Source organism: Hypanus sabinus, chromosome 9 (assembly GCF_030144855.1).
Source record: "Hypanus sabinus isolate sHypSab1 chromosome 9, sHypSab1.hap1, whole genome shotgun sequence".
NCBI lineage: Eukaryota > Metazoa > Chordata > Chondrichthyes > Myliobatiformes > Dasyatidae > Hypanus > Hypanus sabinus.
In genome coordinates, this window is record NC_082714.1 from 143061129 (window position 1) to 143085453 (window position 24325).

At 40.6% G+C, this 24325-nt stretch overlaps 1 protein-coding gene across 12 annotated transcripts in view; it reads left to right on the top strand.

The window, feature by feature from the left end:
* Window positions 1-24325, top strand: part of LOC132399867 (band 4.1-like protein 1) — a 290816-nt gene that overhangs the window by 204806 nt on the left and 61685 nt on the right. For all 12 annotated transcript variants that reach the window (XM_059980728.1, XM_059980721.1, XM_059980718.1 and 9 more), the window contains 5 exons: window positions 6825-6867; window positions 9455-9530; window positions 12000-12218; window positions 13941-14028; window positions 17395-17547. In XM_059980728.1, the coding sequence (XP_059836711.1) occupies window positions 6825-6867; window positions 9455-9530; window positions 12000-12218; window positions 13941-14028; window positions 17395-17547 (579 nt within the window). The remainder of the gene's footprint in view (window positions 1-6824; window positions 6868-9454; window positions 9531-11999; window positions 12219-13940; window positions 14029-17394; window positions 17548-24325) is intronic.

Genomic DNA, 24325 nt, shown 5'->3' on the forward strand with positions numbered 1-24325 from the left:
TAGAAGAAAAAAAACACAAAATAAAAAAAGTGAAGTAGTATCCAAGGGTTCAATGTCCGTTTAGGAATCAGATGGCAGAGGGGAAGAAGCTGTTCCTGAATCACTGAGTGTGTGCCTTCAGGCTTCTGTATCTCCTACCTGATGGTAACAGTGAGAAAAGGGCATGTCCTGGGTGCTGGACTGTCATTAATAATGGACACTGCCTTTCTGAGACACCGCTCCCTGAAGATGTCCTGGGTCTTTGTAGGCTAGAACCTAAGATGGAGCTGAATACATTTACAACCCTCTGCAGCTTCTTTCAGTTCTGAGTAGTAGCTAACAACACCCCCCCCCCCCCATACCAGACAGTGATGCAGCCTGTCGGAATGATCTCCACGATACATCTGTAGAAGTTTTTGAGTGTTTTTGTTGACATACCAAATCTCTTCAAACTCCTAATGAATTGTAGTCACTGTCTTGCCTTATTTATAACTGCATTGATACGTTGGGACCAGGTTAGGTCCTCAGAGATCTTGACACCCAGGAATTTGAAACTGCGCTCTCTCTCTCTCTCCACTTCTGATCCCTCTAAGAGGATTGGTATGTGTTCCTTCATCTTACCCTTCCAGAAGTCCACAGTCAGTTCTTTCGTCTCCCTGACATTGAGTGCCAGGTCGTTGCTGCGGCACCATTCCACTGGTTGGCGTATCTCTCTCCTGTACACCCTCTTGTCACCACCTGAGATTCTACCAACAATGGTTGTATCATCAGCAAATTTATAAATAGTATTTTAGCTCTGGGAGTCTTGAGTATATAAAGAGCAGCGCAGTGGGCTAAGCACGCACCCCTGAGGTGCACCAGTGTTGATCGTCAGCGAGGAGGATATGTTACCACCAATCCGCACAGATTGTGGTCATCCAGTTAGGAAGTCGAGGATCCAGTTGTAGAGGGTGGTACAGAAGCCCATGTTCTGCAACTTCTCAATCAGAATTGTTGGAATGATGGTGTTAAATGCTGAGCTATAGTCCATGAACAGCATCCTGACATGTTGTGTTGTCCAGTTGGTCTAAGACAGTGTGAAGAGCCATTGAGATTGCATCTGCCATTGACCTATTGTGGCAACAGGCAAATTGCAGTGGGTCCAAGTCCTTGTTGAGGCTGAAGTCCATTCTAGTTCTAACCAACACTTGAAGCATTTCATCATTCTCGATGTGAGTGCTACCCGGCAATAGTCATGAAGGCAATTCACAGTGTTCTTCTTAGTTACTGGTATAATTGCTGCCTTTTTGAAGCAGGTGAGAACTTCCGCCCGTAGCAGTGAGAGCTTGAAAATGTTCTTGAATACTCACGCCAGTTCATACCTGTCCAAACATCTCTTAAGTTTGAAATTAAGCTGGCATGTACCATTTGCGCTGGTAGCTTGTTCCACACTCTCACAACTCTCTGCGTGAAGAAGTTTACTCTCAAGTTCTCCTTAACCTTTTTAGCTTTCACCTTAACCTATGACCTCTATACTGCCACCCAACCGCAGTGGAAAACAACCTGCTTGCATTTACCCCATCTATACTGCTCATAATGTGTATACCTCTATGAAATCTCCTCTATATCTTCTAGGTTCTAAGGAATAAATTCCTAACCTATTCAATCTTTCCCTTTAACTCGGGTCTGCCAAACCCGGCAACATCCTTTAAAATTTTCTCTGTACTCTTTCAATCTTACTTTTATCTTTCTTGTAGGTAGGTGACCAAAACTGCACACAATACTCTGAATTAGGTTTCACCAATGTCTTGTATAACTTCAATGTAACATCCCATGTCCTGTACTCAAGGCATTGATTTATGAAGGCCTATGTACCAAAAGCTTTCTTTGAGCCCCTATCTACCTTTCAACAAATTGTGGACCTGTATTCCCAGATCTCTTTGTTCTACCACAGTCCTCAGTGCTCTACTGTTCACTGTGTAAGACCTACCCTGGTAGGCCCTGCCAGATGGTGACACTTTGCGCTTGTCTGAATTAAGTTCCATCTGCCATTTTTCTATCTGATGTAGATCCCTCTGCAAGCCATAGTAGCCTTCCTTGCTGTACACTACACCCCCAGTCTTGGGAGTTATCTGCAAAATTGTTGATCCGGTTAGCCACATTATCATCCAGATCATTGAACTAGATGATAAACAACTACAGAACCAGCACTCAACTTCACAGGCCACTCAGTCAGAGATGCAACCATCTACTACCACTCTCTCACTCTCCCACAAAGTCGAAGTCTAACCCAATTTACTATCTCAACGTGAATGCCTAGCGACTAAACCTTCTTGACCAACCTCCAATGCAGAACCTTGTCAAGTGCCTTGCTAAAGCTCATGTTGACAACATCCACTGCCTTGTGTTCATCAATTTTATTAGGTACACCTGTACACTTGCTATTAATGTAAATATCTAATCAGCCAATCATATGGCAGCGACTCAATATACAAAAGCATGCAGACATGATGAAGAGACTAGACATCAGATGGGAAGAAATGTGATTTAAGTGACTATGACCATTGAATGATTGTTGGTGCCAGATGTCTTGGTTTCTTGTGCCCCACAAAAGACCAGGAGATGCAGAAGATTCTTGAAGAAGTGTTAAACTTTAATTTGCAAATCAAAGCTGAGACAGTCAGTGAGCTAGTCGCTGATTGCCCACCGATCCTTGTACATAGCATTTTTTTATAGCAATCTCCTGGTTTAGTTGCATGAGCATATCCAATCGGTCTACAGTTGCTTATCACAAGTACATCAGCTCCCGACTTCCCACTATTGTTTCTACCCATTAACTTAATCATGTTCTAATCTACTTTTTGGGCCATGTGTTACCTCATCCCTGGCCACAGTTAGCTCTTAGCTAGCCTCTCATTAACACAACATTATCTTCTTATTTGGCTGCATTCTTAAGTCACTGATGTGTTCAATAGTACAGAGACAATACAGAGATTTCATTCTCCTACTAAATTGGATACATACATAGCAAATACAAAGCTGACTACATAGTTTTGGTTACACAGCAAACAATGCAACTTTATACTCCAATACAGACAGGGTGGTTTGAGTATCTCAGAAACTGCTGATCTGGGATTTTCTTGCACAGCAGTCTCTAGAGTCCACAGAGAATGGTGCAATGATCAACAAACATCCAGTGAGTGCCATTTCTGAGGGTGAAAGAGGTCAGAGAAGAACAACCAGACTGGTTTGTGCTGACAGGAAGGCAACGGTAACTCAAAATAAACCATGTTACAACAGTGGTGTTCAGAAGAGCATCTTTGAATGCACAACACATCGAACCCTGAAGTGAATGGGTTGTGGCGGCAGAAGATCATGAATATGCACTCTGTGATCTCATTATGAGGTACAGGAGATACCAAATATTAGCATCAGCTAATAGCTACTCACTGACTTTAACTCTTTATGTCTCCCCATTTTTTTCCACTTGCGTACACTCTGGAGTAATTTATAATGCCCAGCAAACCTAATGGATTTCAGAGTTTTGGGATGAAGGAAGGAACTGGAGCACATGAAGAGAATACATGAAGTCAGCAGGACAATGTGCAAATTCCACACACAAAACACTGCCGGGCAGGGTGGAGCTTGTGTCATTGGGGCCACGAGGGAGTAGCAATCACGAGTAAGAATATCATGGGATGTTTGTAGTGTATGGTCTGTCACACTTGTCAAGCCAAGACACATTCAAAGTTACAGATGCTGGATAATTGAATGTAATATAAGATGTTTATAAATAAACAGTTGATGTTTTGGGCTGAGATTTTTCATCTGTCCTCAAGGAGGGTCTGAGGGTCTCTTTTCCATAGATGCTGCCTGACCTGCTGAATTCCTCCAGATTTTCTGTGTTGCTTTGGATTCCCAGCATCTGCAGCTTTTCTCATATATAAGATGGTTGTGTACATTAAGAGCACCTTTGTGAAATGCATTCAATTGATCTATTATCAAAAGTTGAACTCTTTTTATATTAGAGTCTTTTAAGAGACTCTTAGGTACTTGGAGCTTAGAAAAATGAAGATCTGTGTGGTAAGGAAATTCTAGGCAATTTCTAGTGTAGGTTACGTGGTCGGCTCAGCATTGTGGGCTGAAGGGTCTGTAATGTGCTGTAGACTGCTATGTTCTAATAGCCATGGTAGTTATAATATGATACAAAAATAAGAATTTATTTTGGACTGGTAAAACCTCATGGAAAACTAACCCATTTTGAACCCCTTTTGGCTCCGATTCAACCAAAAGAAAATCTTTCAGATTTTCTGACTTCAAAAGCCAGCTAATACCAAAATAATGTCCTCCTGACCATAACATAAGACGGGTCCCAAATCAGAGGATTGGCAGTGAATTCAAACACTTGTCAATCTGAAATTATTAACCTGCTCAGTTGAGGAAGAACACCAGAGACACGAAATTACCTCTGAAACGGTTTTTATTCAGAGAGGAGTTTGCAGCCCCACGCACTTCGGGCGTAAGGTAGCCAACTCCCAATTTGTCGGTTTACAAAGGTCATACTTATACCCAAAAGCAGGGTACTACATTCACAAATATGGTTACCGATTCAAATTCATCAATTGATTGGCTATTGCATAGCTAAGCGCGCGAAATACTCTGAATAAGCATAGACGCAAGCGTAATACTTGGAATGGGTATGGACGCAAGCAAAACACTCGAAATAGGTCTGTAGCTCAAAATACTTTGCTGAACACATTGTCTTGTGGTCACAAGGTTCTCCTTCTTTGTGGTTGCCACATGCTGCCTGGCATTCTATAATGGCATGAACATTGACTTCTCTAACTTCTGTTAATGCCCCTCCTCCCCTTCTTACCCCATCCCTGACATATTTAGTTGTTTGCCTGTTCTCCATCTCCCTCTGGTGCTTCCTCCCCCCTCCTTTCTTTCTCCTGAGGCCTCCCGTCCCATGATCCTTTCCCTTCTCCAGCTCGGTATCACTTTCGCCAATCACCTTTCCAGCTCTTAGCTTCATCCCACCCCCTCCGGTCTACTCCTATCATTTCGCATTTCCCCCTCCCCCCACTACTTTCAAATCTCTTACTATCTTTCCTTTCGGTTAGTCCTGACGAAGGGTCTCGGTCCGAAACGTCGACATCGCTTCTCCCTATAGATGCTGCCTAGCCTGCTGTGTTCTACCAGCATTTTGTGTGTGTTGTTGTTCTATTTTAGTTACCTGTTCCCTGTCCTCCTACACTTCCCCAGTGACATATCCTCTCCCTGGTCCTGTCCACATATTTTGCTACACTTACCCCCTCGCCCCCCCCCCTTTCTATAGGTACCCCTTATCTTCTCCATATTCTCACACGAATCAGCCACGAGGGAATCTAACTGCTGTAGCAAACAGATATTGGTAAAATAAAGACAATTACTGTTTGGATTGTTGTCTTCAAGCATTTGGAAATGATTTTCAGTGTAGTTCATGTTGAACACTGAAGGAGCAGAGCAATAAATTAAACCATCAGTTTTACATTCCCACCTTGGCTGAATTCCTGAAAATGGAGATAACACTTAATTTCTTACTGCATATTTGTGAGTGAATTTGAGGCTGATTGAAGTGGATGATTACAATATGGATTAAAAAAATAACAGGTTTCTAAACTACAATTTTCTCCTGACTTCCTGCCTTCCATGTTTCTGTTGCTGTTACCTTTATTGTGTAGAATGGTTTGCTGCAGTAGTAATTATCCTGCTGATGAGATCAGATTAGGACTGTGTATCTCTTTGTGATACGTGCAATCTCATTTTTAGAATTACCAGTGCAAACTCATAAAATGAGTAACCCTTAAATAGGAACCACATAGTACTGTGTGGCTCATCACTTATAATGGAACAACAATCATGATAACTGCAAATCCAGCTTGCCTTAGAAATGGGGTTTATTTTAATTGCCACTCCCTGCCCCTGGCACTCCTCTGCCACCTGACTCACACATCTCTCATGATGCTCCACCCTTGTCCTTCCCAACATCTTTTGCTCCTGCCAGATTTACAAACTCACTCTCCTCTCCACGTTGATAAATACAGTACTGTGTCAAAGTCTTATATATATATATATATATATATATATATATATATATATATATAAAATATAGATAGAGCTAGGCTGCCTAAGACTTTTGCACCATACTATGTGTCTGTGTAATTTTTTTCTCATTCCATAAAAGCTTCAGCTTATCATTTCCTTTATAGTTACACATATTTTGGATGGTTCCAAAATAAAAATCTGCGCTGCTGTCTTTAAGCTCTGTGAACGTGCTATTAAGAAATGAGCTAGCAATTAACGAGTGGAGACATTTTTAGTCACTGGAGCTGCACATTCAGATATTTTTTATGGGTTTGGCTACGGCTACAACAAGTACTTCTGATCTCTGGAAGAGGTGGATAATGCCAGTTTTTCTTCATTTGTAGAAGTTTTGCCTCAGGTTGTGCGTTCTTAATGCAATCACTTAATTATAATTTTTTAAAATCACAGTCTATGTATCTCTACAGAGCTAAATACACATTTGGAGGAAAAATTATAATCAGTTGTTTTTATGGCTGATATGTAAGCAAAATCGTTGAGCACTGTTTCATGTTTAGCTAGTGCCTCTGATTATTCTCAGAAGAAACAATTTGACAACAGTATTTATAGAATAATATACACACTTTGCATTTCAATGATATGGTCACACATTAAAAACTTAAAAAGCTTTAGATGTTGTAAATAACCTTGGTCATGAGCAATTACCTCTTCCGCATGTGAAAAGTAGGTGCATGAAAACATTAATGTTATGTTTTTCTGATGATCCTTTTTATTATTTTCAGAACTGGTTGGACCCTTCAAAAGATATAAAGAAACAAATTCGAAGTAAGTCTTTCATGCCTTTTTGTCTATAATTCTCACACCACCAGTTTATTTAAGGAAATCTGAGGAATAAGTTTTATTTTAACCCTCCCATCTTCTGCACACAATTTGATGTGTGATCATTCAGGTATGCAGCATAACCTGCTTATTGTCACAGCTCCTACAAACATGGCTTTAACTGTCAGCATCATTTAAGATTATCAGTTAAATGCTATAGGTTTACTTACTTTCTGGAATTGATGCTGTCACCTTGCTGGTGATGAATTCTCTTTTGCCATTCTGTTCCATTTTTTATGCTTGTCTGCACTTCATTGTCATTTTCTTTTGTTACGTACCCCGTAACTGGGTCACTTACCAGCAAAGATAGAGAGGTCCGCTGAAGTCTGATGGTACTATTTTTAACAGTATTTATTGATAAAAATACACAAAAATAATATCAATGCAAACATACAGATGATATACGTCATCAATACTAAATCTAAAAGCGCGGGTATAATAATAATCAATAAGAAATAGCTCTATCGTTGCCTAGGGGCTAATGTATTGTCCGATGGAAATATAAAAGTCACTTTAGTTCATTCAAGCTGCAGCGTTTTGGTTGGAGAGAAAGATGGGTTAAAACTTGCCCATTCCTTTTACGATGTCAATCCTTCGAGAGTCATTGGGAGTTGATTTCCCCGTCGTTAGCTAAAAACCGTTCTTCTGTGGTAAAGGCCCACCGATTCCGGGTCAAGTGGAAACGGATGCACGTGGCCTTCCCACCGGCTTCTGCTATTACGGGATCGCTAGCATTTCTTCTGGTGCGTCTGAGGGGCTGTTCCCACAGACTGTCTTTTATCCTGACTCACAGGGTCTCAGATGTCAATCAGGTTGAGATAATCCCTCCAGCAAACCTCCCCCTCGGTTCATTGCCTAGGGCTTCGATGCATGTACAGGATGCAATACACAAGTCCGTCTCCAAGAGACAATAGCTGGCCTTTCGGAGGCCAGGACACATTCCAACTCTTTGTGGATTCTGCATGTCTTTCTCTCATTTCCTGGGTCTCCCGAACTGACTCAATAGTGATCTTGCGATTCTCACAAAGAAGGGGGTTACCCCGCACCCTTCGGCCCCTCAGAGCTGTGGTACATTTGTAACACTTTTCAAATTCGAACATCAACCGTTTAGCTTTCTATTTTTGCCATGGTCGAGCCATACTGTTCCACAGTACAGAAGTGGCTATATGTCCTTGCTGGCCATGTACTGTAATCCCATTTGCCTTAATTAGGTTCATCCTTTTATGCCTTGTCTATCCAATGCTTCTTAAGTGTTGTGACTATATCTAGCAGTGAATCTTATCTAACAGCCGCTCTGTGTTTAAAAATATAACCTTTCCCCAAAATCCCATTTAAAATCATTAGTTATTGAAAAACTTTGTTACCTTTTCCTGTATCAGAGCAGAACAGCCATGTTGTAGGACTTTTGATTTCGCTTGAACCCATCCTCTTGATGAAGTAGATCATATAGGCAATCAGTGTAGGCTTAACCCAAATTCCATTCAATCCAATCTGAAGATTATCTAGGATTTACGTCTTAGAAAAAGAGTGAATTTTCTATCTTAAAATTTCTATGATAAAGAAATGTAAAACACTGACCAAATTGTGTGGCAGGGTTAGTTGTATTTTTTTAAAGTTGCTTTTGTGAAAACTATTTTAAAGCTATTGAACCTTCACCTTCAAATTGTAATTTGTATTAATGATTTATCAACTATTGAATACAGTCAGTCCTTTATTAACATACAATTCGGTCTGCAAATTTAGGTTACAAATCTGATTGTAAGGTGTCTCATTATAATTGACTGCAAATGACTTGAATTTAGCCATAAATTAATTTTTGCATTACATGTTATCTTGGAAAAAAGCTTGGCAAAAACCTTTTATATCTTGTTTAGTTGCTTAATTGGGGGAAAAAATTCCTGTCCCATTTAAAATGTAGCAGGGAAGTAGCAGATGGTTAATTAAACATGAAAATGAAATATTAAAGTGTCATTAATTACTTAGAGATTATTTCTATAATAAATAAGAGAATAGCACTTTCCATTAGAGATCATAGAATGGATTAAAACATGAATTAACATGCCTCTGCAGTGTTCAATACTAAAACAATGCACTCCTTGCAGTGCATGGACTGAGTTTTGAAACAAGTCTTTCACACAGCAGGTCTATGGACATTGACTCTTGGGAAAACCTCATAAAACAGGTCAATTTTAATCTCTTCTATGAAAAAGAATTTTCATTTAATTCCTGCATTAAATTACTTCTAACCTCGAGGCAGAGTTGCAATGGTTCTCTGGCTCTTGGTTTCTTTTTTTTTGTGCTATTTTCAAGGCTCTTCGCTAACTACACTTTACTAAGCAAAATCACCCCTTATCATGTAATTGTAATTTAGTTTAAAGGTTGAAAGTGTACCAGCTTTTCATTGTGTGGTCCATGCAGAAGTAGACCCTAGCTTTCTTTACACATTCATTCCAATCAAATCTACAAGGACAACTTACCTTTTGCATTGTCCTTGTTATATATTTCATGTGGCTGGCCTTCCTTTATTCTGCAGGTGGCCCTTGGCATTTTGCATTCACAGTGAAGTTTTATCCTCCAGATCCAACCCAGCTCTCTGAAGATATCACGAGGTAAGCTTAGTGACTTTTTTTTTGACTCATAACCTCATGAAACTGTTCTCTGAATGTTGGTGGCAAGGGCAGCGTTGTCTGTCCCTGAAGAGGAGATGGCGAGCCGCTTCCTTAGCTGTGGTTTGCTTAGCAGTTTGGATTTAACCGTATGGTTTCCATGGCCACTTCAGAATGTGTTTAGGAACCAACCACTTTCTTCTGGCTCCCCTAAAGAGCATTGGGTTCTTAAGACAATATTACTTTTGATGAATTTTTTATACTGGATTTATTGAACAGATTCTCTGGCTTCCAGTCCAGAGTAGAGGAATAGATTCCAGTCCAGAATACGGCCTCCTGTCCCAAAGCGTCCATGCCGATTTTCAGTTATGCAACTACACTAATTCCATTTACCAGCACTTAGCCAATTGCATATTAGCATATTTATCAAATGTTGCGAGAGTACCAGCTTCCATCACTCAATTAGAATGACATTTGACCATTTATTCAGGAACATAATACTCTGCTCTCTGGAGATGTATTTCAGTTTTAATTTGATCTTTCAATTTTAAAGATAAATATTTTTATCGATTAAAATGGTACCTTCTTAAAAAAAACTTTAATGAAGATTTTGTTGCTTGATAGAGAACACTTCCAAGGTCAAGAAGTACAAAGGTCACGTACCTTTAAATATTCTCTCTGATTTGGAAAAAGGGATTACAAATGTGTGTTCTTCAAGATCCACCACAATGAACATCTTTGTTTCATGGTACTAATATATTGGCCTGATTTTTGTGTTCTGCTTTCCTGTGACTTTTAAAATTCAATCTCTGTTTAGTTACAAGCCATGAAAATGTTTTTTTTAAACAGGCTGAGGTGAATTCTTTTAACGCTATGTTTTTAGGATAAACCAGAAGCAAGTCACAAGTGCTGTAACTTGACACAGAGCAGCTTTGACTGATGCCTTTTCAGAGTGCTGGGGTTTGTTTTCACCTTGTTTTTAACCTGTGTTCATTTGTTGTAAAACTAGAACATCTGCAGTGGAGACAAGAGCTTGCCACTCAAAAGTGTAGAAATGTGTGGTGCTGAGATATTGATCCAGATTTCTTGAAGAGAGTATGTTTCTATTCCAATTTAGACAAAATTAAAGAAACTGAAACACAAAAGGAACATGTTTTTGACAATGCTGTCAAATCCCTTCTTGAAACCTTCAAACCTTTAAGCAAAACCCAGCAAGGCCTGTGGGGCAACAGAGGTCTTTGTGCTTCCTGTGTGATAAGACTGCTGAGATTAAACTGAAGCATTATTGTTGAACTGTGAGCATTTCCCTTACTCCCTCTCTCTGCAAAGACAGAAATTTTCACTTTGATAAAGTGCACCGGCTGAAACATTCAGAAATCCACTGAGCTGAGTCAAGTGCAAGAATATGTGTAACGCATCACTGAACAGTGAACTCTTGACCTTTTGGGCTTGCACTTGAATGGTAAACCATTTAAGTGACTGGAGTTTCCCCTAACCTCGATATAACTTCCTAAAGCCACTTTCATTTTGGCAGAGAATTGAACAAAATCAAGTGGAAGGTTAAACCTGACTTATTAGATAAAAATCCTAACATGCACTTTGAACAAAAATGATTCATTCATGTGAAATCCTGACTACTGCTCTCCTTGCTCCTAGTGAAGATGCGTGGCGTTTTCATCAGTACCCTTAGGGCTAAATGACATGGTGGCACAGTGTGATTTAAAATTGCTCCATAAAATCAGCGACCCCTATTTTGTGCGCTGGGAAATATTTTCCATTTGGGAGTGTATTGTTTGAATTCATTGCCTCCAGTTCAGGTGAGGCACAGAAGAGGAAAACCTGTCTCTATTTAATCACAACCTTAGGTCAAGGCCTTCTATCCCTAAATCCCTCGAATAACACAGACAAAATGCTGGAGGAACTCGGCAGATCAGGCACCATTTATGAAAAGGAATGAACAGTCGAGAATTTGGGCCGTGAGTCTTCATCAGGGTGAGGGTCGTGGCTTGAAACGTCAATTGTTTATTCTTCTCCATAGATGCCGTCTGACCTGCTGAGTTCCTCCAGCATTTTATATGTGTTACTCTGGATTTCCAGCATCTGCAGTATCTCTTAGTTTATGTTTCCTCTCACAATATCAGCATGATATGTTCTGAGTTCCATTAGCCGATTAATAATATTTTGATGATAAATGCTCTACTCACTGTGCTGACAGCCAGGAGACAGGATGGACTTCGATGTCCTTGGTCTGAGCTGGAGTTTAATTCAGGTCCCCAAAATGACCTGGCAATAAATACCCTGCTGATTTTGTTGCCAAGTTTTTTTTGTTGATATTTAGAGAAGGTTCTTGCTTTGTCAGTACAGGAGCTGCACTGTTTTATGCCTAACTGGTGAGTTTAAGTATGCTGGAACAGAGTGGCAGTAAGCCAATATTTGATGAGTGATTGCTTTCTTGGCTCTTTCCTACTTCAGGTATTATCTTTGTCTGCAGCTGAGAGATGATATTATCTCTGGGCGATTGCCTTGCTCTTTCGTTACACATGCTCTGTTGGGTTCATACACTGTTCAGGCAGAACTGGGAGATTATGATCCTGAGGAGCATGGGCCTGACTACGTTAGTGAGATTCGCTTTGCACCAAATCAGACAAAAGAACTCGAGGAAAGGGTGATGGAGCTACACAAGACTTACAGGTAATAAACTATATTGTCCTTGTATGCTCTGAGCCACTATAGAATGTCAATCTGTTATTGTTAACATTGCCCTCACTGGAAAAATCTCCCTTCTTTGCTAAACTACTTATTCCACACATCAGATTGTATTGTTCTTGGTTGGCAGTCAGCTTGCAAGATCAAAAACCACTGTCTTGTCAAATTCCCTTGCTAGCCTCTGAAGCTGCCAAGGCCCATTCTGGATTGTGTGAGGATTCATGCAAGATTAATCAGTGTCTCAACTTAAATGACAGAATATCAGAGTGCTTATGAACATTTTGCCTCTCAGCCACCAAACTCAACGAGGACTAGCACATAAAACATAAACTGTTCCATCTACCCTATCACATCCCATGTTGTACTATCATTTCTCGTCCTTCCGAACAATAAAAAGTATGTCATGTTACAGCCATTGGAATTTGATAGCAAATTGAACAAGTTTAGTTAATTCTCTTTTTCTGTTTGTATCAGAAGTGCCAGTTCTGTTGTACAACTACCCAAATGTAAAATTCACTCAGATCTTCGCTTCCTCAAACACTGCCTGATCTGTCTATGAGCTCTCTCACTTCTTCGACAAATGCAGCCTGTCTCTCTGGGTATTTCTGTCATTTTCTTACTTAACTTCAAATTTCTACTGTCTGAGCTATTTTTTTTCTTGAGATACAGAGAATATGTTTTATCTGTTTAATGTCTCCTCAAGACACAATTCTGCTGTTTCATCTCCTTGACCATTCCACTCACCATCCCAGGATCCAATCTGTGATCTTCTTTGCACACTCTCTGTTGTGACTATAATACTGTATACAGGTATGATGTTTTCACTCCATCTTGCAAGAGCATTCTCACTGGGGTCAGATGTAATTGTTATAAAATCTTTTTCGTGTTGTACTTAAATTCTCTTGCAACAAAAGCAAACAACTGTTTGTTTCCTAATTGGTTGCTGAACCAGCATGTTGCCTGTGTGATTCCTGTACAAGGTCCCTCTGAATACCAGCAGTCTTATGAGACTCTTTACTGGGATAAGAGAACCATTATATAATGAGACTAGGTCGACAAGATCTTTTCTCACTGGAGCTCAGAAAAATGGGTGGGGAGGGATTGCGACAGTGGGGGATCTTATGGCAACGTACAAGGTTTTGACAGGGGAAGTTCAGCTGGCATAGGAGTCTTGGTAGATAGGATCACCCACTGTGGACTGAAAAATATCTTCACTCAGGTGGTGGTAAGGCAAGACATTATCTTTATGAAAAGTGTTGGCTAGGTTTTTGGACACAATATGTCATGGGGTATGTGGACAGAACAGGAATGTTATCATTAAGACAGGATAAGCCATGAAGATGTGGAATGGTGGAGAAGATGTGAAGGACTAAATAACCCACTTCTGCTTTCAACACTTTGATGATGCTATCAAGTTCCTGTTCATCAGCCATTGAGAGTAAAGATCTATTTCTAAGTGTCTTTGGCCATTGTAATTATAGCTTTGAAAAGGATTTTAAAAGAACTAAATCCTATTATCACTAAACAGTGAAATGATTACTTTGGTACGAGGGACATGGTGAACTCAAGCAATGAAATATTTGATAAGAATTGGCTATCATTATGAAACCTGAAGTTCTATTCTGTTGAGTGCTGGTGTCTGTTTTCCAAGTCATTGTATTCAACAGAGACTATAAGATTTTTTTCTTTATTATAATTTTCCCACAGAGGCATGACACCTGGAGAAGCAGAGATGAACTTTTTAGAAAATGCTAAGAAACTCTCAATGTACGGCGTGGACTTGCATCATGCCAAGGTAAGCATCATTTTGAATCCTAGACTTCCATGGATTTCTTTAACAACAATCAGTTGCGTTGGTGCCGTTAAGGGAATCTGTATGAATAAAAGAAAGATTAACTGATACTTATTATTAAAAGTTTGTGGCTTTATACTCTGACTCCCCAACACAACCCTTGAAGAAAAGTAGAGAAATTATCTTCAATGCCATCAGTTATCCATCAATATCCATTATAGATATAACAATTAGCTAATCATTAAAACATTGACTTTGTGGAAGCTTACTTTGTGCCAAGTTCTACAACAATGACTGCACTTCAGAAGTTCTTTTTAGACAGTAAGGTGTTTCTGGACATTGTGTAAGAAGTGGGTAAATTTCCACATGGAAGTTTTTCCCCCCCTTTTAAAGTTTTCCAGAAATGCCAATGATGTATAGTCATTTGTGTTTAATTTGTTTGTTCCTGCTGAGCTTTCAGAACCATTTTCCATTATTATGAGCATAAAGCATTTTTTAAGCATCTTGTCAAATATAATGCGATTATAGATGGATGCTGCATCACGAGAGTTCTTTCCCATGATCTTCTGTCTGAAAGACTTGTCTAGTTAGATGTTCTTTCCTCATGCCGAAACTTGAGATCTCTCCCCACCTTTTCCAATTCCCTTTTTAAAATTGCCACTCATTTCATTTTTATGACCTATTCAACAAATGTAATCTGTTTTCACTCTGGAGAGTTTATTGGTAAAATGAAATTACACTTGCCATTCATTTTGCCCTCATCTCCAGTCTTAATGTAAGGCATGTTTCCTCAGGCAAGGAAATTAAGCTTCATCCTTGTAATATAATAGGTCATTTTATAAGATCAACTTTAACTTGGTGTTAACACAAATAAAAAAATGTGTTTCTACATTGCGTTGATCATTTAAGGAAATCACTTATTCATGAAAGTGCCATTCTTTAGAAAGGTGGATTTACAATGATGCTGTAAATCATTCTCCTTTTTAAAAACAGGAAAATGGAAAATCCTACAAAAGGTAGTGGATTCAGCCCAATACATAATGGGTAAAGCCCTCCCAACTACTGAGCACATCTACAGGAAACGCTGTTGTAGGAAAGCAGCATCCATCATCAAACTTCCTCACCACCCAGGACATGCTCTTTGCTCACTGCTGCCATCAGTTTGAAGGTACAAGTGCCTCTGGAGTTGTACCACCAAGTTCAAAAAGTTACTACCCCTCAACCATCAGGCTCTTTAAAAAAAGAGGATAAATGCATTCATCTAATGAGATGTTCCCTCAACCAATGATTACACTTGAAGGACTCTTTATCTTATTATTTCATGCTCATTATTCATTGCTATTTATTTCAGCAGTTTGTTGTCTTTGGTGCTCTTGTTCTTTCATTGATCCTGTGTACAGTTACTATTATAGAAACTTGCTGAGTATGCCTGCAGGAAAAAGGATCTCAGGGTTGTATGTGGTGACGTGAATGTACTCTGGTAATAAATTTTACTTTGAACTTTGATTCTCTCCCCTCCCAGTGGAAAAGTGCAGAGAGTTGATCCCTAGCACCCTAATGAATAGTCATGCTTCAGTCATCATGCTTTTCTTGTTCAGATTGAGAACTTGACCTGTGAAGATGCTCAGATTTTGAATGGTGCAAGGGAGGTTCGGATTGCCATTCAATGTCTTTTTGAGCCTGTTGACCTGATGTTATACTAACTAAATCTCTAAGCCACAATTACGAAGAAAGTCTGATCTTTGTGTAATTTAACCATTGGTCGTCACTTTTGACTGTGTTTTGTATTTCTCATGTCAAACGTTGGTGAACCATTCAAACCTTCCTTTGCCAGAAATTTAAGAAATATGCATGCATTGTAGGAGGAAAGTCCAAGATCGCTTCTATACTTATTTAGAGATACAGCACAGTAACAGGCCTTGTGGCCCATTGAGCCTGTGCCCACCAATGTGACCCAAATTGTGGGAGGAAATGGGAACATCTAGATGAAACCTAGACATGCAGTGACAGGGAGAACATACAATCTACGTGCAAACTGTGGCAGTGTTGAACCTCTCGCTGCTGTCTCTGCAATAACGTTATGTCACCGTCTGTTGAAGTATTTCAGTTTTGCAATTTAAAATAACTGAATAACTTCATCATTATATTGAGCATGAGAGCATTGAGCAAGTAATGGGTGAATTGGCAAAAAAATGTTCAGACTTATTTTTAAGCCTAAAATATTGAAATAACATTTTCGGGGATGACTATCAACAATAAAATAATTATTATCCCCAATAAGCTATCTGTCATCTAATACTCTCTCATTGAAAATGTGAAAACATGTACTTCAAGACTCAAAAAGAAACTTGCAATTATGCCATTTATGCATTTTTAATGTTTCAATTATTTTAATGAGTTAGACTAAACAACAGGCAAATTAGTCAGATAAACAGTGGCTTGAGGGCCTGGTGTCGACCCGTTATTAAAGTGTCAATTTCTAACCATTATTTGAGTAGATGTGTCACTTCCTAATTGTAATCTTTCAGCATGGTTTCACAGGCTGATGTCTGAGAAGTTGTTGCTTTCCAAAACTGTATCTTCTTGTGCAAGCAATGGTGATCCTAAAAACTAGGAAACACAATAGTCCAGAAATCTGAATTCAGAATATCTTTTAAGATTGAAGAGATCATACCTGTAAATCCATTCATTGTTCTTGGTGGGTAATTGTACACTGGAGAAGCAAAACGTGAATTTGTGGCGGGGGGAGTGGGTTGGGGCAGTGATGCCCACCATATTCTTAATAATCAAAAATCTACATTCATGCCCTCAACCTTAATATTTATTATTGCTTGTTTTTATTATTTGCTGTATTTGTGTAACCTAACCAGAGATTTGCAAGGGAACAGCTGCAATATACTGTGTGAAAATTTTTACATATAAAAGTAGACACATCTGAACCTGGAGCTTTCAGTATTCCTCCTTTTCAAGATCTCTTCCCCCTAGTTTTCCAATATTCTGTGCCTCTGCCCTCCACAACACATCCCAGCGTGCTTCGCTTGCCTTATGATCATTTGTCCCTTCTCTTTGAACGTCCCCCAGGCACTAGTATTAGAGCAGTGCATTTCACCACAAGCTGCTTGGGGTCAGAGGTTTCATCTCAAAGGTCAAAAGCCTAATATTGGATGCTCTTCTGGACTATTTCCTATGCCTTAGTTGTGATTTGTGGTATCAGGTTCTTAACAAGAAAACATTACGGTTACTAGGCTGCTCAACATTTCAGACTCTGAACTGAATTGTTAACTGGAAAGCTTCAACTGCTGGTAATTTTGAACACGTATTAAAACCTTAAAATCACAAACCTCCTTTCTCTGTGCTTGTTGTTTATAGGATTCTGAAGGGATCGATATCATGCTTGGTGTCTGTGCAAATGGACTTCTAATTTACAGGGACCGGTTAAGAATAAACCGTTTTGCTTGGCCCAAGATTCTTAAGATTTCATACAAAAGGAGTAATTTCTACATTAAGATCAGACCAGGAGAAGTAAGTGATTTGTATCGTTGTTATTTTTCTACTGTCATCAAATGCTTTCAATTTCTTCCCCCACTCTGCCCCTTGGTAATCTGCACTGGGTATTAGGAACCACATACAGATAGCATGCCCAATGAGAACTACTCCCTTGTCCCACTTGGAGCATGACAAACTAGGAGGAACAAAGACATGAATGAGATGTTCAGAAACAGGAGCTGATGATTGTTCGTTCGTTGTATCCGACGATGACAGTTCAATTTGTGCAGTTCTGCTGTGTGGGTCGTAGACGGCTGCTGAGTCCAAGTTGTGACTGTCCGAGACGTCCGCAATAAGGACATGAAACAGTGCTGGGTCTGGACATGGAGCTGCTGCTATTGCTTTCCTCCTTTGTCGAGCAGCAATTAGTACTGCTTGGTGTCTCACCTCCGGCTTGTTGGTGCTTCTAGCCAAGGCTCGCCAGCCACTCTGGTCTTGCGCACTCTTTCAACCGTTTTTTTACAAGCCCAGCATGTGCAATGTTAGCCTTCATGCAGTCCTTGAACCTCTGATGAGGCCTGCCTTGATTCCTCTTGTCTAGCGAAAGCACACTGTTTAGTAGCTGCTTGGGAATTTGGGATCCTTCATGTGTTTGCCATATCCCGTCCACCGAAGCTGTGCTTTCACAATCGTGGCCTCAGAGCTCGTGACCCCTGCCTTGTCGAGGACCTCCAGGTTTGTAGTAGAATTGATAATCAATTGACACAGCTAGCACAGGAGAGCCATCGAGAATATGGTCCATTGCAGAATCGAACTCTGGAACTAGGGTGGATGAAGGGAACCTGAAGATGCAGAGGAATAGGATTTAATGATCTGCAACCAAAAAATTAGAACGAACTTAGCACGAGACAGTGGTCAGGTCGTGGAATGATATCTTCAGTGTGAAAATGATGAAACAGTCAAAAGGAGGAGCTCTGGAGAATGATTTCTTCCTTAGCTCAAGGATACTGCAGCAAATTGTAATCTTGCAATCAGTTAACTGCACACAACCAAGGATTAGACATAGACATAACTGGCATAAGGCAAGAAATAAATCTGTTGTAGTTCATCTTGTTACCAATAAAGGATATTGTATAGCACAGTATGGAAAAATAGTGCGTCCACAGAATGTAGATCATTGCCAAGTGCCAAGTTATTTAATGTTAATGAAATAATTTTCCCAGAAAGGATTTTAATCAAGCAATTAATTAGGATCATGCCTAGTTTTACAATTGCAAGCAGATGGTAGATAGCATTTCCCATAAAGCAGAGTAGGTGCACCGGTAGAAATTACAGTCAAGCTGTAAATTTCCTCAAGGTGAGATTCAGTGACCTCTACAGGTGATAGACTGATAATTGCAAAGGGTGTATATATTATTTCTCTCCCACCTACTTTCCAATAATAGGTTTGGCAAACTAAATTTGACAAACAGGTTTGTAGTGCTGTACTGTGCAAATTGAAAGACGTGCTCAGGGTGTTTGGTCATTATAAATCAGTTGTATAAATTCTCTAATCTTGTTGAAGTACTGACAGCAAACCGCAATAATCCTTTTTCATGACTCTGTTGATAGATGTCTTGGCTGAATGTTACTGCAGTTGTACAACCTCTTCAAAGCTGCAGTGACTCCTGACGTCGGGAATACACTTCTGCATAGCTAGCTCAGTGGATTCTAGTGGAAGTGTCATTTCAATGAGGTCATTTAGTCAGAGTGACCCTAGCATTATGAAGATTTCTGTTTTTATATTTGCTATACAATCATTGGACAAGCCAACATGGAGGAATTGGTGCGTAAACTTTAAAGTGGAAGTATTAGAGTTTATATTATTGACTGGCAAACTGTATTTTTTTTAAGGCTCCAACTTCACGTAACTGGAAGTAGGAGAATATTTTGGAGGAACTCAGCTGAATGAGAAGCATATGCCATTGGGGGGAGGGGTATGAGGGAAAGAGCTGTCCGATGTTTTGGGTCAAAAACCTGCATCAGGGTCCCCACACCCCCACACCTTATCAAAAGATGCTGCCTGAGCGGCTGAACTCCTCCAGCAGACTGTTGTTCCAAATTCCAGCATCTGCTGTCTCTTCTCGCACTCTCTCTCCTTGGAAAGCTACCTGTACCAAGCACCAGTGAGGGTAAGAATAGGATGATTTAGCAGATGAATGCATGACTGAGAAGCTGGTTCAGGGGCAGGGCTTCAGAATTTTGGGTCATTGGGATCTCTTCTGGGGAACATATGACCTGTACAAAAGGGATGGGTTACACCTGATCCCAAGGGGGTCCAATATCCTTGTGGGCAGGTTTACTAGAGCTGTTTGGGAGGGTTTATACTAATTTGTTATGAGGATAGGAACCAGAGTGATGGGACTGAGGATGGGCAGTTGATATACAAATAAATCCAGTGTTCATTGAAACTGTCAGGAAGGACAGCGAGATAATAGGGCAAATTGAAAGTGTAAAAGAGGAATAAAACTGAAGTGGGTGATGAATACAGGACTGAAGATACAAGGGAGATGTCAGCGATAAGTTTTTCACAGAGTGGTGGGTGCGTGGAATGCACTGCCAACGACATTGGTGGAGGCATGTACAATAGGGTCTTTTAATCTCTTGGATAGGTGCATGAAGCTTAGAAAAAGAAAGGGCTATGCAGTAGGGAAATTCTGGACAGTCTCTAGAGTAGGTTACATGGTCGGCACAACATGTAGGCCTAAGGCCTGTAATGTGCTGTAGATTTCTATGTTTTATTTGAATGCATGCAGTGATCTTGTAGCTCTGTTAAGAGATTGGCAGGCATGACCTTTTGAGTATTGTGAAGTTGAGGCTGAAAGAAGATTATAGTTGGGAGTTTAACATCCAAAGTTACACATTGTATTGAAAGGACAAGCAGGTAGGCAGAGGGAGTGGGATGGCTCTGTTAGTAAAAAATGAAATCAAATCCTTAGAAAGAGGTGACATAATATCAAACTGTTTTGGCATTAGACAGTAACTTGCTTGGGAGACATTGCTTGTAGGTAAAGGATGTCTGGCAAGAGGGATGATTTTTAAAGTGTGATAGGGCAAGTTTAGAGCAAGTATGTTCCTGAAGATGGGGAAACCCTCAATATTGATTCTCTTATCAAGGAAAAGAAGGGCCAAGGCTGCTGATATCAAACGATTCTATTGAGTATAAGGAATGTAGGTGTACTCTTCAGAAATTTAGGAGAGCAATAAAGTGACGTATGTTACAGATCCAACGTATAATCCTCTGTAACTTCCGCCACATCCTAAAGGATCCCTCCACCAGGCACATCTTCCCCTCCCCCCCACTCTCGGCTTTCTGCAGGGATCACTCCCTACGCGACTCCCTTGTCCATTCATCCCTCCCCACCGACCTCCCTCCAGGCACTTATCCCTGCAAACGGAAGAAGTGCTACACCTGCCCCCACACTTCTTCCCTCACCACCATCCTAGGCCCCAGAAAGTCCTTGCAGATGAGGCACCACTTCACCTGCGAGTCAACTGGGGTGATATACTGTATCCGGTGCTCCCGATGTGGCCATTTATACATTAGGGAGACCCGCCGCAGACTGGGAGACTGTTTCACCGAGCACCGGCGCTCAGTCCTCCAGCAGTGGCAGGATCTCCCTGTGGCCACACACTTCAATTCCACAGACCACTCCCACTCCGATATGTCTGTCCATGGCCTCCTCTACCGTCACGATGAGGCCACACGCAAGTCGAGGGAGCAATACCTTATCTCCCATCTAGGTAGCCTCCTTCCTGCCGGCATGAACATCCCACTCACTGACCTCTGTTGATACCCCTGCCCACTTCCTTACCCCATCCCTACCTATAATTTTAGTCTGGTTCTCTTTCTCTCTCTTTTCCCCCCTCACTATAATCACCCCCCAGCCCTACCTTTCTTTCTCTTTTATTTCCCATAATTCTCCACCTTCCCCCTAGCCCATTTCCCTCCAGCCTATCACTTCCCAGCTCTCTACTTCATCCCCCCACCCACTTCTTATCCCCCCCCCCGCACTTCTTATCCCACCCCCCCCCCCCCCCCCCGACCATCCCATGTTACTTCACTCCTGATGAAAGGTTTCGGCCCTTCACCGTCGTCACTACCTCCTCCCATAGATGCTGTCTGGCCTGCTGAGTTCTGCCAGCATTTTGTGTTTTTAATAACAGGACATGATCGCTTTGGCACATAAGGTTAAGCATCTTAAGAGATTATCTAAGTATATTAATTACAAAATGATAACTAGAGAGAGAATAGATCCTCTTATGGATCATTATTGAGGTCGACAAGATGTGAAATCTGCATTTATCATGGGGAAGGTCATGGGAGCAGGCAGTTGAGGAAAGAGAATAGTGATGTAACATATCCACATTATCAAAGAAAAAGTGCTGTAATTCTTAAAGTGCATAGAACTGGCTAAGTTCTTGAGGTCTCACCAATTGTATCCTGGAACATTGCGCAAAGCTAGGGAAGAAAGTGAGGTACTGCAAGACTGAAAGGTGACTAACGTTGGGCCTTTATCTAAGAAGGGCTGAAGGAACATGCCATGGAACTACAGGCTTGTGAGTCAAACATCAGTGGTGGAAAAGTTACTGGAGGGGATCATGACAGACAGGATCAGCTAGTGCTTGGGCTGATAAGGGATAGTCACTGTGGTTTTGTGCATGGTAAACTGCGTGTCATGAATCTTGATTTTTTTTCTTTTTTTTTGGGAGATAACCAAGAAGATTGAATAGGCTAGGGTGGTAGACACTTCCAAGTAGAACTTTAGTAAGATCTTTGACTAGGTTCTACATGATAGGTTAGCTTGCATGGACTCCAAAGTGAGCAGGCCAATTGGATAAAAAATTGGCTTGCCAAATAAGTGGTGGTGGTAAAATACGGTGGTAGTGGAGAGAAGTGTTTCAGATTGAAGGCTTTGAGCTTGTCCTGTCGAGTGGTGTGCCACAGGGATTGGTGCTGAGTCCACTGTTGTTCATCATCTTATATTAACAATTTGGTTAAAAGTTTACTCATCTAGGAGGGTCCTCCTCCTCAAGTTGGTGGAGCAACTCTTTATATTTTGTCTGGATAATCTCCAACATAGCACAAACAATGAGTTCTCTAATTTCTGGTAGTTTCTCACCCCTCCCTTTCCATTCCCCATTCTGCTTATGCTCTCAACCCTTCTCATCTTCATCTGTCCATCATCTCCATCTGGTTCTCCTCCTCTTTCTTTTTCTTCCAAGGTCCACTTCCTCTCTTTTAATGTGGCTAAAAAATGTACTCAGTCCCTTTGGAAGTTTTCATGTTTTATTGTTTTACAACATCGAATCACAGTGGATTTAATTTGGCTTTTTTGACACTGATCAACATAAAAAGACTTTCATCTCAAAGTGAAAACATCTCTACAAAGTGATCTAAATATACAAAACGCAAGATAATTAATTGCTTAATATTCACCTCTTTAATATGCCACCAAGTGATCACTAGTGCAGCCAATTGATATTAGAAGTCATATAATTAGTTGAATTCAGATCACTGTGTGCAGTCCAGCTGTTTCAATTGATTGTAGTAAAAATACACCTGTATCTGGAAAGCCCAACTGCTGGTGAGTCAGTAACCTGGCAGAAGCTACACCAAGAAGACAAAAGAACACTCCAGGAAACCTCACGAAAAGGTCACTGAAAAGCACAAGTCTGGAGATAGATACAAGAAAGTTTCCAAGTCATTGAATATCCCTTAGAGTTCAGTTAAGTTAATCAAGCAATGAAAAGAATACGGCAGGGCTGTAAATCTGCGATCCTCAAAAACAGAGTGACCGTGGAAGAAGGAGACCAGTGAGGGAGGCCACCAGGAACCTATGACAACTCTAGAGGAGTTATGAGCTTCAGTGACTGAGATGGAGAGACTGCACATACAACGACATTATCTGGGTGCTTCACCAGTCGTGGCTTGGCAAAGGGAAACCCACTGTTGGAAAGAAAAACTCAAATGAAATCTCAGCTGGAGTTTACCAGAAGGCATGTGGGAGACTCTGAAGTCAGCTTGAAGAAGTTGCTATGGTCTGCTAAAACAAAATTGAGCTTTTTGGCAGTCTAAATGCTATGTCTGGTGTAAGTCAAACACCGCACATTGTCAAAACCACACCATCCCTAACGTGAAACATGGGTGCATCATGCTGTGGGAATGCTTCAGTGCAGCAGGCCCTGGAAGGCTTGTGAAGGTAGAGGATAAAATGAATAAAGCAAAACACAGGGAGATCCTGGAGGAAATCCTGGTGCAGTCTACAAGAGAACTGCAACTGGGGAGAAGATTTGTTCTTCCAGCAAGAAAATGGCCTCAAGCATAAAGCCACATCTACACAGGAATGACTTTGAACAGCAAAGCTAATGTCCTGGAGTGGCCACGTCAGAGTCCAGACCTCAATCCAAATTGAGAATTTGTGTCTGAACTTAAAGACGGCTGTTCACTCTTGATCCTCATGCAATCAGGCAGAGCTTGAGCAGATTTGTAAAGAAGAATGGGAAAAAATTGCAGTATCCAGATGTACAAAGCTGATAGAGACCTATCCACACAGACTCAAGACTAACTGCTGCCAAAGGTGCATCTACTAAATATTGATTTGAAGGAGGTGAATACTTATCCAATCAATTATTTTGTATTTTATATTTCTAATTAATTTAGATTACTTTCAGAATCAGGTTTATTATCACTGGCATGTGACGTGACATTTGTTAACTTAGCAGCAGCAGTTCAATGCAATACCTAATATAGAAAAAATAAAATAAATCAATT